Here is a 17,434-nt window from a genome sequence, read left to right as displayed (position 1 = left end):
CATTTATATTTACACCCAAAATAACTGGATACTTTAAATTAAAAAAACTGCTGAATCACATGCCTTTTTACTATATAATCTAATGTTTTTAACATTAATTCTCAAATGTTAACAGCTGTCAACCTTGTCCTGACAGCAACACAAGCAAATATTGTTTCATGAAAAAAACTTTTTAAGTAATCTTTAAAAATGTGGCTGATATATGCACACTGGGAGAAGATCTCTGCATCTTATGTTTGCAGCACAAACCGGAAAGTCATTTCATAAAATAAGTTTGTGCTTTCACTATGGAGAACTTGAGAAAGCAGAAATAAGTTTGGTTTGGGCCTGGGATTTAAAATAAATTGAGTGCATGTGTAAAACAGGTCGGTATCCCTTTTCTTTAATCTAATCTGTGGTGTTACATAAAACAGGATAAATTGAAGAAATTCTTTCAATGGCAGACATAACTGCTTTATTAAATTACTGATGGGTGGTGATAGGGGAATCTGGAGGACTTTAACTTTCCCAGAGTTTACTTAGACCTTTGCAATTTTTTACTTGCCGAAACCCTTCAAGGGAATGTAAAAACACACATTTCCCAGGACAGAATTCCACTCCACTAATTGCTGAATTGCTACGTTAGCTCACTTTCACTTTTTGTTGTTGTCATCCGTTCCCCAGGAAAAACCTTACCAATGTTCAGAGTGCAACAAGGCTTTTAGTCAAAAGCGAGGCCTAGATGAACACATGAGGACTCACACAGGAGAAAAACCATTCCAATGTGATGTAAGTAACTTTATTTCAAACTTTATTTCTTTGGCTATCTCTTTTATTTGCCACATTGTTGGAGAATATAAATTTGTTCCATTTTGCCTACAAGGTAACAAGCAGTTAACAGTTCCTAGCATTGTCTTGTACAATGGGATTGAGAAACTGATCTAAAAAAAAACCTTTACAGGAAAATTGTTCATTGCCATTTAATTTCCTCCCCACCATGCTTTTTCAGATTTCTCCCCATCTTTCCTGAAAGTATTGGCTCATGCTGGGCTGCGGTCCCACAGATGACTCTAACCTCTGTAGTTGTGTAGACAGCATTGACTTAACGAATTAGGACACCAAACCTAAGGCAGCTCCTGTCTTGATTCATCATCCACATGCACGTGCTTTCTCACAGTAGTGACTGAATGCTATTAGGAACCTTTCTAGTCTGAAGAGGCAGAGTCCTGTCTGATCAATTCTAGTCCTGTCTGATCAATGGGGAGGCTTTTCATTTCTCCAACTGATGGCCTAGCTGAGTTCATTTTGTTAACCCAGACGAAAGAGTGAACTTGGAGACATTCTTGATCAAATGGCTCAGGACCCCAACACATGGTGCATTGAACCTTTGGGAAATCTACACTTTTATTTCTTCTACTTCACATACCTTCGCATTCTCTCAGCAGGATTGCTGAATTAGTGCCAGTTAAAACTAGATTGACGGTCCGATATAGATTATGGGTTGAAAGAAAGAAACTCAATTTCATAGAAACATAGGTACAGGGCCACAAAAGAACAGTTGTAGTCTATCTAACATCCTAAAATGTATAAGCCTCCCCCAACCCACAAATCCTGCACCACTCAATCTCTCATACTCTGATTGAATTCTTTGCAAATTCCCTTTTGAATTTTCTGATATCATCTGCCTCCCTGCTGATAGTTTCACATATTCAGCACACTCTATGTAAATTAATTAAATGTCTGTTCACCTCCCTTCATCTGAGCCTCCATCAATTGAAACTATCAAATGCACATCATTTTGAAATCTGATCCTTTGCTAAGTCCAGTAACTTCTCTCTCACAGTTCTTTATGTCTGATAACTAACTGGATCTTTAGCTTTCCCACACCATTCCAAAGAGGGAGGGAGGTGACCTCCCAGGCATTGTCAGAGTTGAAAGGATGAAGCCACGCTTACCATCCAGTTCCCACTGATTGATTTATATTTTGTGAAAATCTTTTCCAGTGGTGGGAAAACAGCAACTCCCTTTCATTTTCTCCCAACACAGACTTGTGGAGATTAACTTCAGTTAACTATCACTGGTTGTCTGATGGGTTGCAAGTTTCCTAAATTATGGAGTTAGAAAGTTACACGCCTGAAACATTTTGGTTTTCAGAAGTGTTTGACCTCAGCCCGCATATGATATGGCTCGTTAGCTATGGTGAGAAACCAACTGGTGTGTCTGCAATGCTTTCATAATGTGATCATTTAACCAGTTGTGGTCAACTGTATATTGGGGGTGCAAATGTTCACATGTTCTATCAGAATACTTTATTTACAATTGCCTTTGTTTTATGTATTGAAGGAAATACTAAAGTTGACAGCACACCCTACTGTAGAATACATGTATTCATATTCACATACTCTGTAGTATCTGCAGAATGTATAAATGTATGTATGGGTTTGTGCGGAGAGTTCTTCATTCCAGCTGCACTTTCAGGAGGACCTGTTGAATAGGGGTGATCACAAGGTGGATGAAAAGTGCTGTCACACCTACTGGTTGGTCCAGATCTCAGCAGTATGTTCCCTCTCTTAGAGTTTAGAGCCATGAAAAAGAAATAGCTTATGGGAAGAGATTAAGGTGATTGTCTGATGTATAGAATCCATTTGAGCAAATGTTGTCAGCATTTTATATTGTTTTAATCCATTGTTTCCTTGAGTTTCCCTCATTTGACTTCTCGCCAGATGATTACTGTCTACACATCCCTGTGCTCCAGCAGACTGGAAGGCAGGCAAATAAGCATTCACTGCAGAGAGTTACATAGAGTAATATGGCATCAAAACAGATCATTTGGCCCAACTAGTCCATCCTGGCGTTTACACCCTACTCAAGCCCCACCCCTCCTATTTCCCTCTAATCCCTTCTCCTTCAGTATGCATTTCCTTCTCCAACATTACCATTAATTGTAATGGATCCAGAATGCAACCCACATGAAGGGCGCAATATTCGTGCAATCTGTTGTTAATACCATCACATTCATATCAGGCACACTAACATCTTAGTGTATTGGCAAACCAGAAGCATGGAACCAATTTTAGTTTGAACCAAGATGAGGGTTGAAATGAAATGGGCCACTGATCAATAACCAAGAGAACTTTGAAGCCAAGCTCCTGTTTAGTGGAGTTGAGCTGACCTTGAACTTGTTCTGTTTCCATGAGTTGAGTCACGGTGGGAAAATTTGGACAGACAGGATGCGTAACTTACTATATTTAGGTTATTAATCAAGGCCTTTGTCTAAACCACTTTATTGAAATGATGGATTACGCATATGGTTGGAGCTGAATAATATATATATAAAATTGACTTCAATTATACTGCAGTGTTCTTTTGCAGTTAAGTGTATGACCTACCAGCTCCAGCCATGGATTTGTTTGCCGGTCTATTATATGGGCCATGACATGACGTTTCTCTTTGACGTCTGTTATATGTATTTTTCAGCGCCTTAGGACATCCTCCCAATGTGAAAGGTGCTATGCAAATGTAATCTTATTGTCATTGTTGTCTCAAAGCACTTCACAGAATATACTGTAAAGGAATATTATTATCAAATAGGTAAATGCAACATTTAATAGGTATTAACCAAATCCAGTGAAGAGCAATGATGTAGCCAGGCCATTTGAATCCTGGAGTAAATTTGAACAAGGAGAGAATCTGTATATTTTGTGGGGAAAATGTGATATAGTTTGCACGTGTCTGAAACCATATTTGGAATGTTGTCATTGTTTGAGTTTTGCAAAATCAATCTAACAAACTCTTAGCAAATGGCTCTTGCAGCAAATACCTTTTGATCCCAATTTTAGGACAGAACTTCACTGTGACATTTCTATGTAACAGGTCTTTTTTCTTTCATCTGTCCATAAAACATAATTTCAAAATAATTTAGGTTTTCTCAAGTGCTTTTTGCCAAATGCTAACCACAAAGTAAACTTTCACTCAATAGTAGGGATTTCCTCCCTTCTTCATTCTGTCACCTTTGTGCAAATGTTTCAGCAGCAACTACCTGTATTCATACATGAAAACCTTACATGAAAACTAAAACATCTCAAAATGTTTTACAAGCTAAAATGGATTTGATTGTTGTTACACATGTTGTAGGCATTCACATACAAAAATCACAGTCACTACACTTTACTGTATATCCTGTGAAGCTGTTTGAGACATTCCCCTGAAATAAATGGAGGCATATCAAATGTAAGGATTATTATTATCAAATAGGTAAATGCAACATTTAATAGGTATTAACCAAATCCAGTGAAGAGCAATGATGTAGCCAGGCCATTTGAATCCTGGAGTAAATTTGAACAAGGAGGGAATCTGAGGATAACAGGTAGTAAAGGTTTTCAACAGCAGTAGGTTGGGAGGGAGGAGGGGGGATATTTCGGTCTCCATCCCATCATACCCATCTTAATCACAAGGCATTTGGAACCCAAAGTAACAACACAATCAAAACAAGGAAAACAATCTAGAAACAAATAATAAAGCTTGTATTTTATACAGAGTGTTGTCACAAAGGCAAACACGGCAATTGATCTGTCTCAGCAACGACCCACTAACAACGAGTCAAATTAATTAGAATTTTCTTGGGTGAATTCAGTACATTTTAATGTACACAGATAATTCAAAAAAGGAAGAGGGAGAAAGCTTCCCATTTCACTTCTAAGTGTAATATTACAACATCAATTATTAATGCTGCACTTGCCGTATAATGTCCTTCCATTGTACGAAATAGTGAGGTCTAAAGACTTCATGTCTATTGATTTCTTTTGTCTCTTCCTTATTTCAGGTCTGTGACTTATCCTTCAGCCTGAAGAAAATGCTGATTAGGCACAAGCTGACACACAACCCTAATCGGCCGATGGCAGAATGCCAGCTCTGCCACAAGAAGTTTACAAGAAATGACTACCTCAAGGTTCACATGGAAAATGTGCATGGAGAATCAGACAGCTAAATCTCTGATTTTTCATTGCTTTGGAGCCGTTCAAAATTCCTGGCGTTGGACGATTTATTGCTCGCACTGTGGCTGACTTCTGCTGTCAGCATGACTTGAATGCTTTGCCTTCTCGAAATGTCTGTTACAAGGGCGTGATGAGTGTTCTTCAACAGTTAATAGGTGTTGTTTTGCTGAACATGACAGCCTGCTGAGAAGGGAGAATATAGGATCTGACAGTCCTGTCCTTGTTAATTGTGCAGAAAATGTTGGTGTGAGTAAATGGGTGGAATGTTGGGAGATCATAGCAATGGACAGAATCTGCTTATTGCCATTCTCACCATTGCTGCCTTGAGAAAACTGTCTGAAATGGGAAGGGAAAGAAAAGGCTAATTCAGCTTCTTAAGACCATATTAAAGGACATTAAAGTGGAAATTTTGCACAGTTACACAGCTAGAAAAGGTACATCAAAAGGTATTCTACTCCAGCTGAGCCTTAGCATCAGTGAGCTTAATGAAAGGGAACAATTGGAAGTATCCCCACAGTTTTGAGAGGTCAATAGCCCAAGCAAGGGTCGATCAGCTTTGATAGGGATATTGCAATGGAGAAGAGGGAAGGGGATATTGCAATGGAGGGCATAGGAAGCACATTATTTGAGCCAATTACTAGATCCAAGAACAGGTCTATATAATAGTATCTTAACCTGACCGTAGACAAAGGCCTTGGATGCTGTGCTCTCAGAGGCACTGACTATTATCACTGGTTAAGGAGTTGTGTCATCCAGTTGTACCTGTATTACTCCAAGCATGCCATTCACAGGAGACAATCATCTTCAGGCACCTCATGATCTGAGAGAGTATAGAACAATAGGTGCTGCAGATGTGTCATTAATGGATAATATTTTTATTAATGTTTAAGAAATCACAGGATAAAATTTGCAGGATTCCTAAACACAATCCTTAAGTAAAGAAAGGAATAACTCATTTAGGAATCCCAGAAACTTTACTCCCACATTTCTCATATCCAATTTGGGAATATCAAGCCCTAATGTGGTAAAGTGTTTCATGGGAAAAAAATATCAACTGTCTTTGCTTCCATGTTTCGCACACAAAGAAAGGTCAGGTCCGCAGGATTTAAAATTCCACACTTCATAGCAAGGAGTTTAGATTACATCAGGTTGGCACACATAGGGTTGTTACTGCAACATTCAAAAACGTACACATTTTAGACTTTGTGGACATGTGAGAAGTGTGACGTGTGAAAATTGAATATCATTATTATCTCAGCCAATATCTTGCTGTAGTGAGCAGCTCTCCCTCTCACCACTTTCAGCCCAATGCTTAGCCCCCAAGCTGGCCTGTTGCCATTGTTAGACTTTATGTCTATGGTATCAGTGTTGGTTCCTGGAAAATTTGTTTAACTCAAAGTTCCAAAGATGATTTTCACATGTCACATTTTTCACCCACTCTCTTATTTTCAAACACTTTATACAGTACCAGATATGTTGTACAATCTATTTTAACCATGCGACTGCCAGTAGAGTTCTAAACACATTTTATGATACAGAAAAATCCCCTATTACAATAATAGTTTAGATCTTAAGAGAACTTTTTTACTTTATTATGAATATCATACTGTGTTAGTAAATGTACACTTTCAAACAATTTTATATAAAAATAAAAGTTTCGTAATCTTATGATAATATTTTTACTATTCTCCTACTTTTCTACATTTACTATTTTTATCATAATTGTGCATTATATATTTGTATCTATATAAGAGCCAACTTTGCAGGTATGAGAGAGGATTTAGCTAAAATACACTGGGGAATTAGATCAAAGGATATGATAGTAGACCAGCAATGGTAAACCTTTAAAGATATAGTACATAATTCCCAGTGATCACATATTCCTTGAGGAATAAAAATACCACGGGAAAAATTGTTCAACCATGGTTAACTAGAGCAGTTAGGGAAAGTATAAAATTAAAGGAAGAGACCTATAATACTGCCAAAAAGAGCAGTAAACCCAAGGATTGGGCGGGCTTCAGAGACCAACAAAGAAAGATAAAGAAACTGATTAGGAGGGAGAAAATGCATTATGAGGGCAAACTAGCTAGGAACATAAAGACAGACTGCAAAAGGTTTTTACAAATACATAAAGAGGAAGAGACTATCAAAGTGAATGTGGGTCCAATACAGGCAGAGGCAGGAGGAATTATAATGGGGGATAGAGATATGGCAGAGTCATTAAACAAATACTTTGCTTCTGTTTTCACGTTAGAAGACACTGAAAACTTACCAAAAATAGAGGGGATCCAAGAAGCTAATGTTAGTGAGCAACTTAGGGAAATTAACATCAGTAAAGAATTAGTACTTGGGAAACTGTTGGGATTGAAAAATGACAAATCCCCTGGACGGGGAGCGGCGCCAGGACAGCGCGGGGAGGAGCCTGGGCCTACCTCTCAGGTACTTAAACTCGACGCTGCAGGGAGTGCAGCACAGGGGGGGGCGGGGTGTGGGGCTGAGGATGGAACGGGTGGGGGCAGAGTGGGGGAACCGCTGACGTCATAGTTGTAGTTTTCAGGAGTGTGCGCGCGCAACAACAGCAAAAAAAATCCTCTGCGCCCCCCCACCCCCAGGGCTCACATCAGACCCCACCATAGTCCTGTTGGGTTGGCTGCCCCATCCTATGGGATAATGTTTCCATCCACCTGACCGCTCGCTCCCGGTCCCCGTGTGCGCACTATGGCTGCCGCTATGACACGAGCCCCCTCACCCCCTCCCTCCCTCGTCCCTCCTCTCTACCCCCAAACCCTCCCCCCTTTGCATCTCTCCCGCTCTGTCCTCCTCTCTCTCCGTCCCTCTCGCCTTCTATCCCCACTTGACCCTCCCACAACCTCCCTCTGCTCCAGCCTGGGAATCCTCCGCCAGACTCACTCGGCGTTGGCTGTCCAGCAGCAGCCACATCGACTGCCCCATTCCCCACCACACTCGCCAGCCACCCAGGACACAGATCCGGAGAGCCAACCTCTTCTCCCTTATCCCCATTTCCCCCACTCCTGCCACACAACCTGGACCCCCCTCCCCTCCCACACACCCTTCTGTCAACCGCTCCCTCCACATCGGACTGCAAAATGTCAGCTCCCTCTGTAACAAGGCCCTGGTCATCAACGATCTCATCCTTGATGAGAATGTTGATATCATGGCCTTAACGGAAACTTGGCTCACCCCAGGCGACACCTTCCCCCTCACGGAGGCCACACCACCCGGCTACACCTCTCACCACATCCCTCGCCCCAACCGCCGTGGCGGTGGTGTTGCCCTTATCTCAAGGACACCACTTGCCCTATCCCCCTACTCCTCTGGCTCTTTCCCCTCTTTTGAGCACCTCACCCTCTCCCACCCCTCCTTCCTCTCACTTAAAATCCTCCTCCTCTACCGGCCCCCTAAAACCTCTCCCACCTTTATCTCTGATATTTCGACACTTCTTACATCTCTCTGCCTCTGCTCTGATCGCCTCATCATCCTGGGCGACTTTAACCTGCACTTCACCCCCTCCTGCTCAATCTCCTCAGATTTCTCTTCCCTGCTCTCCTCACTCAACCTCTCCCTCCACATCAACTCTCCCACTCACAGTCACAGCCACCCACTCGACTTGGTGATCACCCAGTGTCACTCAGTGTCTCGGATGTCACTATCACCGACAAGACCGTCTCCGACCACCACTTCATCTCCTTCAGCACCTCCCTCACACCCTCCCCACCTCCACCAGACCCACCACCATCTTCTACCGCCCCTGGAAGAAGTTAACCCCACAATCCCTAACCGCTGCCTTGGAGTCCTCTGAACTCCTCTCTCTCTGGCCTTCAACCCTCACTGACCCCTCTTCTGCTCTCACCCTCCTCCACAACACCCTCTCCTCCACACTTGACACTTGACACCCCAGGCTACTGTTCTCTACCACATCCCGACTCCTCCGTCCCCCACGCCACCCCGCGCAGGTCATCTCCTCCAACCTTCACTGCGAGGAGATGCTGGATTTCCTTGAATCCAAAATCAAGGAAATTCGCTCCGCGGTCACTTCCCCTCCAACATCCACCCACCCCCCACCGCTTCCCTCGCACACTCCGACTCCTACCCATCCTCCCCTACACACTTTCGTACCTGTTTCTCCACCCTCTGTCACCAAACTCATCCTATCCCTGAAACCCACCACCTGCTCCCTTGACCCCATCCCCACTCCACTCCTTATCTCCCAGCTCCACCTCCTTGCCCCACATATCACAGACATCGTCAACCTATCCCTCTCCTCTGGCTCTGTTCCCATTCCCTTAAAAACTGCCACCATCTCGCTATCAAGCTATTGGCCCATCTCCAACCTCCTCTTCCTGTCCAAGGTCCTGGAATGAGTTGTTGCCTCCCAGCTGCGCTCTTTCCTCTCCAACCATTCATTATTCGAAACCCTTCAGTCGGGTTTCCGTGCTGCCCATAGCACAGAAACTGCCCTGGTCAAGGTCACCAATGACATCCTGACCATCTGTGACAAGGGCTCATCCTCCTCGACCTATCGGCTGCATTCGATATGGTCGACCATGCTATCCTCCTCCACCGCTTGTCCTCCCACCTAAACCTTCAAGGCCCTGTCCTTGAGTGGTTTAGGTCGTACCTCTCCCACCGTCCTAACTTTGTCTCCACGAATGGTTTTTCCTCCGGCCCCCACACTGTCTCGTTTGGTGTCACTCAGGGCTCTGTCCTCGGTCCCCTCCTCTTCACCCTCTATATGCTCCCCCTTGGTGACATCATCCGCAGACATGGGGTTAACTTCCACATGTATGCGGATGACACCCAACTCTACCTTTCCTCCTCTACCCTCAACTCCACGACCACCGATGTCCTGACAGCCTGCCTGTCCGACATCGAGTCCTGGACGAGAGATAACTTTCTTCAGCTCAACGTGCGTAAAACTGAGGCCCTCCTGATTGGCTCACGTCAGCGCCTCCACACCTCAGGCGCTGACAGCATCAGCATCCAAGGCTGCACTCTCCACCTCTCATAGCCAGTCAGGAACCTCGGGGTTCTGTTCGACCCTAAGCTGTCCTTTCTCCCTCATATCCGCGCCATAACTCCATAACGCCATCACCTCCGGAATGTTGCAAGACTAAGGCACTACCTCACCCCTCACGCTGCTGAAACTCTGGTCCACGCCTTTATCACCTCAAGGCTGGACTATGGGAACTCTCTCCTCGCCGGCCTTCCCGGCACCTCCCTCCACAAGCTGCAGGTCATTCAGAACTCTGCAGCTCATGTACTGTCCCGCACCAGGCTTCGCGACCACATCACTCCCACCCTCGCTCGCCTCCACTGACTCCCCATCCCCCAGAGGATCGAATTCAAGATCCTCATCCTCACCTACAAGGCCATTCACAGCCTTGCTCCCTCCTACCTCTCCAACCTACTATCCCCCTACCTACCTGCCCGTACCCTCCGTTCCTCTGGCTCCGGTCTGCTCCACATCCCCCGCCCCAACTCCCTACCATCGGTGGCCGGGCCTTCAGCCTCTCAGCCCCTAGGCTCTGGAACTCTATCCCCCAGTGCCTTCGCCTTGCCTCCTCCCTTTCCTCCTTCAAGGCCGGTCTCAAGACCTTTCTCTTTGACCGTGCCTTCAGCTCCCCTCTCGACTCTCTACCCCCTCCTCGCTCCCTCCCTTCCCTCCCCTCACCCTGACCATTTCCCCCCTCCTTGCTCCCTCCCTTCCCTCCCCTCACCCTGACCATTTCCCCCCCTGCTCGGGTCCTGACCCAACTGTACAGCGCCTTGGGACGTCCTCCCGACGTGAAAGGCGCTCAATAAATGGAATCTTGTTGTTATTGTTGTTGACCCGATGGCCTGCATCCTAGGGTTTTAAAAGATGTTGGGGCTGAGATACTGGATGATTGTTTTTGATCTTCTAAAATTCTCTGGATTTTGGAACGGTTCCCATTGATTGGAAGATCGCAAACGCAACACCACTATTTAAGAAGGGTGGGAGAGAGAAGATGGGGAACTATAGACCAGTCAGTCTGACATTGGTGGTCGGGAAAATTCTAGAATCCTTAATTAGGGATGTTGTAGAGGGGTACTTAGTGGACCATAACATGGTTAGGCAGAGTCAACATGTCTTTATAAAAGGAAAGTCGTGCTTAACAAATCTTTTAGAGAATTTTGAGGATGTAACTAGCAGGTTAGATAGGGGTGAACCAGTAGATGTAGTGTATTTAGATTTTCAGAAGGCATTCGAAAAGGTGCCACATAAAAGGCTGCTACACAAGATAATAGGCAGGATTCAACGATTTACAATCTATATCAATGATCTAGATGAGGACATAGAACTTAAAATATCTAAATTCGCGGATGGTACTAAGCTAGTTGGGAGAGTAAGCTCTGAGGATGACACAAAAAGATTGCAAAGGGATATAGATAGGCTAGGTAAGTGGACAAGAAGGTGGCAGATGGAATATAATGTGGGCAAGTGTGAAGTTATTCATCTAGGTAGTAAAAACAGAAAAGCAGATTATTTTCTAGAAGGGGAGAGATTAGGTAGTGTTAGTGTTCAGAAGGATTTGGGTGTCCTTGTACACCAGTCACAAAAAGTTAGAATGCAGGTACAGCAGCAACTAGGAAGGCTAATGGCATGTTGGCATTTATTGCAAAAGGGTTAGAATACAAGAGTAGAGAAGACTTGCTGCAACTGTATAGGGCCTTGGTGAGACCACACCTGGAGTAGTGTGTGCAGTTTTGGTCTCCATATTTAAGAAAGAACATACTTGCCTTAGAGGGGGTGCAGTGTAGATTCACCAGGTTAGTTCCTGGGATGAGGCGGTTGACCTATGAGGATAGATTGAGTAAACTAGGCCGATATTCTCTAGAATATAGAAGAATTAGGGGTGATCTTACAGAAACATATTTTTTCTATAACATAGAAAAAAGAATGTTATAACATGTTTTTTTTCATAGATTCATAGAATGTTACGGCACAGAAGGAGGCCATTTGGACCATCAAATCTGTGCCGGCTCTTTGACAGAGCAACTCACTTTCACTAACCCCAATCACCAGCTTTCTCCCCATAACCCTGCAAACCTGTCTTCCCCAGATACCTATCCAGTTCTCTCTTAAAAGCTGTCATCGAATCGAACTTCGCTGCCCTCTCGGGCAGATCATTCCAAATTCTAACAACTCGCTGAGTGAAAAAATTTCTTCTAACCTCCTCTCTGTTTCTTTTGGTAGATATCTTAAGACTGTGACAACAGGTCACAGACACACGTACCAGCGGAACCAGCTTTTCCTTATCGAGCCTTGTCGAAACCTTTCATGATCTTGAAGACCACTATCAGGTCCCCGCGTAACCTTCTCTGCTCTAATGGGAAAAGTCCTAACTTCTCCAGCCTATCCTCATAGCTAAGGTTCCCCATTCCTGGTATCATTCTCGTGAATCTCCTCTGCACCCTTTCCAGTGGCTTAATGTCCTTCCTGAAGTAAGGTGCCCAGAACTGGACGCAGTACTTCAGCTGAGGCCTAACCAGTGTTTTGTATAGATTAACCATAACCTCCCTACTCTTATACTCTATGCCCCTACTAATAAAGCTCAGTACACCAAATGCCTGTTTTACTGCCTTATCTACTTGCCCCGCTACCTTTAATGATTCGCTTACTTGAACACCCAGATCTCTCTGTACATTCACCCCCCTTAAGATTGAGCTACCAAGTTTATATTGCCTCCTATCATTTTTCCTACTTAAGTGTATCACCTCACACTTATCCACGTTGAAATCCATCTGCCACATGTCAGCCCATTCCACCATTCTGTGTATGTCTGCTTGCAGTTGGTTACAGTCCTCCTCACTATTTACTACCCTATCCAACTTTGTATCATCTGCAAACTTGGAAATAGTGCTCTCTATGCCCAAGTCCAGATCATTAATATATATTATAAAGAGCAGTGGCCCCAATACTGATCCCTGGGGGATACCGCTGCACACCTCCTTCCATTTCGAGAAATACCCATTAACCACCACCCTCTGCTTTCTGTCACTCAGCCAGTTCCTAATCCAAACTGCCACTGTCCCCTGTTATAACATTCTTATGGGGCTTGACAGAGTAGACAGTGTGAGACTGATTCCCCTGGTAGAAGAATCTAGAACTGGGGATCACAGTCTTAAGATTAAGGGACAGCCCTTTCGAACAGAGTTGAGGAAACACTTCTTTACTCAGAAGGTAGTGAATGAATGGAATTCTCTACCCCAGAAGGCTGTAGATACTCAATCCTTGAACATATTCAAGACTGAGATTGATAGGTTTCTAAAGGATAGCGGGATTAAGGGATATGGGGATAAGGCGGGCAGATGGAGTTAGCTTAGAAAATCAGCCATGATCTTATTAAATGGCGGGGCAGGCTCAAGAGGCCGAATGGCCTACTCCTAATTCGTATGTTCCTATGTTCCAATAAACGTGGATGTTAATAGGCTGCTTCCATTTGTTGGTGAATCCATAATGAAGGGGCATAAACATAAGATAATCAGTAGCAGAACTAAATGAGTGTTTAGGAGCATGTAGAAATATGTTTGCTTCAAAAAAGATATGTTGAAGCAAAGAGCATCAACATACTTAAGTCGAAACACGCTACAGAAAATAATCCTTGCATTTGAGGTAGCACTTTATTACATCAGCGAGACATTTGAATGTGCTTCACAGGATTTACTGTAAAGTGTAATGACAGTGTATTTATAGAAGAACAGAGCAATCAATTTGCATACATTGAGGTCCCACATGTATCCAAGAAGTGAATCACCTGTGAAGTTTTGGCCAGAACACAAGGAGAAACTCTGTTCTCTCTCTGTTCTTTTTTGAATAGTGCCATGGGATCTTTAGCATTCACCTGAACAGGCAGACAGACCTTCGATTTAACATCTCATCCAACAAACAGCACTTCAAAGCATTGCATTGCATTGTCTAGGTTGTGAACTCAAAGTCCTGCATGGGGGTTGAACCCACAACTTCTGTCTCAGAGATGAGATTGCTACCAAACTAAGCAAGGGTGATACAGATGAGAAGAAAGGGGGATATTGGACAGTGCATGAGGAGGTGTGGAGGTTCATATGAAGTATAAACATCAGCATAAACTAGTTGACCTTTTACAAAATGATCTGTTTCCATTTTGTAGAAGTATCTAACATACTATACTTTGACTTTTACTTTCCTCTTTTTGGTATTTATTTTTTTTAAATTATTAATACCTGTTTAGGTCTGTCTCCCTTCCTTTCAAACTGAGACTCGCATTGAAGTCAGCGCTTTAGTAGTCAATTTCCAAATCACTTTTACCAATTGCAAGTTGAGGAGACTCAGCATTCATTTTTGATCTCAACATCTCATTGAACTGAACAAGTAAAGTTTTAACCTAACTTTTGAACAACATTTGAACACACGCAAAGTAATCTCAATAAAATAACGTCTCAATAAAATTTAAGATGTGGCAATTTGTGACAGGAGTTATAAACAGTGCCTCCTGGCTGTACCCAAAGAGTAATCTGCTGACCTGCAGGTGGTCTGGTAACTGGAAATAGATACTATCAGAAAGGCATTCACATAGGTCAACGTGATGCACTTCATGTTCTGAATGACTGCACAGTTACAAAGGTTGTGAAGGTTACATTTACGAACATCTTAACAGGAGGATTCAACCCATCGAGTATGTTCTGCCGTTTTAATGAGAAAAACATCGGAAACATATATTTAAACCTCATAAAGGCATTGTTTACTTTTTGCTGCGCTTGAATTTTTTAAACCAAGTCATAAAAATCCAATTAGGCACTATCAAAAGAATTAGGCAGAAAATGTACAATAATGAATATCTTTCAATGATTTGAGACATTTTATCTGACTGGTTCAGTGACTTTGCTAGTACTTTAATTCTGGTTGTTGGGTAGAAGGAATCCATCCACAGATTCAAAGTGTTTGAACACCATCTGATAAGACAAGCACACGTACATTGACTGGAAATATTAATATGTAACTTCTGGGCATTTTTCTTTACTACCAACATCTCTAATCAAAAAGGTTGAGGAATGGTGTGATTTAGATGTATCAAAGAACAGGTCCTTGGTGAAGGAAAGGAACTTTAGAACTTCTCCAAATAGCACCATGTGATTACAAAAGTAGAAGCCCAGAACATGAATACACCAAAAAAAAATCTCTTATGTATTTGGTGCAGCAGTTAACATCCTGGCATAATTCTTACACCATCCTGTCAATAGGATGCAGTCATTTAGATCATAAATTAATGATAGCTGAGCACTATAAAGTGGTGTAACAAATTGAAGACTGGTGCCAAAGTGGGTTTGAAAGTGATCCTTTTATCTCTTGGATCTGCATTTAATTAGCTCCAGATTGTGAGAGGGACATTATAGGATTTGGTTGCTGCTGAGAATCTAAACAAAAATGTAATTGGGTAATTCCAATCAGTTTCTATTGGACATGAATCCATGGGCTGTTGAAAACAATCTTCCAAATCAAGCCAATTTTTTTTCCCCAAAATGATGCTTAATCTTAATTTTAATACTGAGACCATGACAGATTTCAGCCTAAGATTATTGCAAATCAGAATCAAGTGAACAACTTCATTCAGATAGAACTGTTGTTACAAGACCTGAAAGTTTCACACAGGAGTTTTAAATCTTACTGTGAGATGAAGTCCCATCACCAAGATTAAATGTTGAATATAATCCAAGCAATACTCAATTGATGAATAATACAAAAATTCTATGAGCGTTAAATTGCTAGTGGAAAATATGATTTGCTGAAACATTTCTGTCAATTCCTATTAGGATTTTTTGTTCAGAAACATTTAAATTATTGTGCCTAATGTAAAACTGAAAACAATAGCACTTATTGTGAGATTTTTATAAATCTGAATTGTCTATGAAATGAATTATCCCAGTTGCCCACTATATCTTCTGTGAATTAATTTGTACATTAGAATGAAACAGTTAGCAATCATTAAAACATAAATATACGACTACAGCCCATACAGCCCATGTAAACATACAGCCCATAATTGGTTATTCTACAAATATTTTTTAAATCTCTACCTCAACAATGATGTTTATAAAGCACACAAAAAGAACAATGCATTGTAAGTAAGCACTTTGTGAAATAATAATAAAAAATAATCCTTGCATTTGATATAGTGCTTTTCATGTCTTCGAGACGTCTCAAAGCACTTCACAGAATATATTGTGAGGTGAATTGACTGCATATTTGTGAGTGAAATGCAGCAGCCAATTGCACACAGCAGTGTCCCACAAACGTTGGTGGATTGAAGTGACCAATTTATTATTGTTTTTTTTTCTTGAGGGAATATTATCAGGTGTGTGGAGTAAAGGAACTTGCTCAAGGTTTTGCCCTACTGGGAATCGAACCCAGTTCTCTCACTTGTGAGGCAAGTGTTCTAACCACTGAGCTACAGGACTCCACAAATTAAAGTGCTTCTTGGTAAGGCACCACCATACACATCATGCTGATCCATAAGAATGCTGCTCCCAACCCGACATTGACTTAGAGTCTAGTTGTTGTATATAGGGTTCCCTGAAGGATATATGTTTTATATCTCCAGGTGCTATATGTGTTGTTCCTGTCATTTACACAGTGGTTTACATGTTTGAGCGCTTTTCCACATTAACCCCAGCTTCAAAGACCTAACCCTACTGGTTTAGTGTAAAATATCCATTTCCTAAACCTGCCATCTTAATGGCTTATGTAAGTGAGATTGATAGCCATTCCAATTCATGACAAGTTGTATGCATACATGCACTAAAAAATGGGTCAAAACTAACACATTTCATTTCACTACAAGCCATAAAGTTGGCAAAGAGAAAAGATTTCTTTTCTAGTGTTTGGGCCTAAATTTGAGTTTACGTCCCAAGGGCATAAGGATAATCAACATTTTATGATCTAGATTCTTTGATAAAAGGCTGCAACATTTATGATAGCAATGCTTATGAGGAATCTGTGAAAATGATTTATGTGTTAAATTCTGTGTTTTAACTTTCTTACACAATGAAATTGCAAAGGCAGTCCTCAGCAAAACAGTAGCATCTCTGATGTATCGGCATAAGAAAAAGTGTTCCATGACACAAACAGCATCTCCTGAAGGGATACCCATCTATTCCACTCTGATTCACAAGACTTCAGTTTGAGGTAATCTTGGGCTGGAACTGAGGTCTCATAACAGCATGACATATGTGTTTTTTNCTGCTAGAGCCACAATTTATATCATTAAGCACATTTCCCACTGGCAAGATTGCAGTAATGCTACCCCATTCCTAAGGAGCCTTTTTTCAATCCCAATTGTAGTCAAAGAGGTTTCCATTAAACTCAGAAATGCCTGTGGGAGGAGATGTAAACTAAGAGCAAAGAGGTCAGTGGATCTGACCAGCAGCAATCATTTCCAATGAAA

At 42.2% G+C, this 17,434-nt stretch overlaps 1 protein-coding gene across 3 annotated transcripts in view; it reads left to right on the top strand.

Moving 5' to 3' along the window:
* Positions 1–6,547, top strand: part of prdm5 (PR domain containing 5) — a 152,950-nt gene extending 146,403 nt beyond the window's left edge. For all 3 annotated transcript variants that reach the window (XM_042341060.1, XM_007891490.2, XM_007891489.2), the window contains 2 exons: positions 664–768; positions 4,802–6,547. In XM_042341060.1, the coding sequence (XP_042196994.1) occupies positions 664–768; positions 4,802–4,966 (270 nt within the window). In that variant the 3' untranslated portion in view covers positions 4,967–6,547. The remainder of the gene's footprint in view (positions 1–663; positions 769–4,801) is intronic.
* Positions 6,548–17,434: the final 10,887 nt, after the last annotated feature.

This window comes from Callorhinchus milii, unplaced genomic scaffold (assembly GCF_018977255.1).
Source record: "Callorhinchus milii isolate IMCB2004 unplaced genomic scaffold, IMCB_Cmil_1.0 Scaffold1, whole genome shotgun sequence".
Taxonomy (NCBI): Eukaryota; Metazoa; Chordata; class Chondrichthyes; order Chimaeriformes; family Callorhinchidae; genus Callorhinchus; species Callorhinchus milii.
This window is presented reverse-complemented; position numbering and strand designations above follow the sequence as displayed.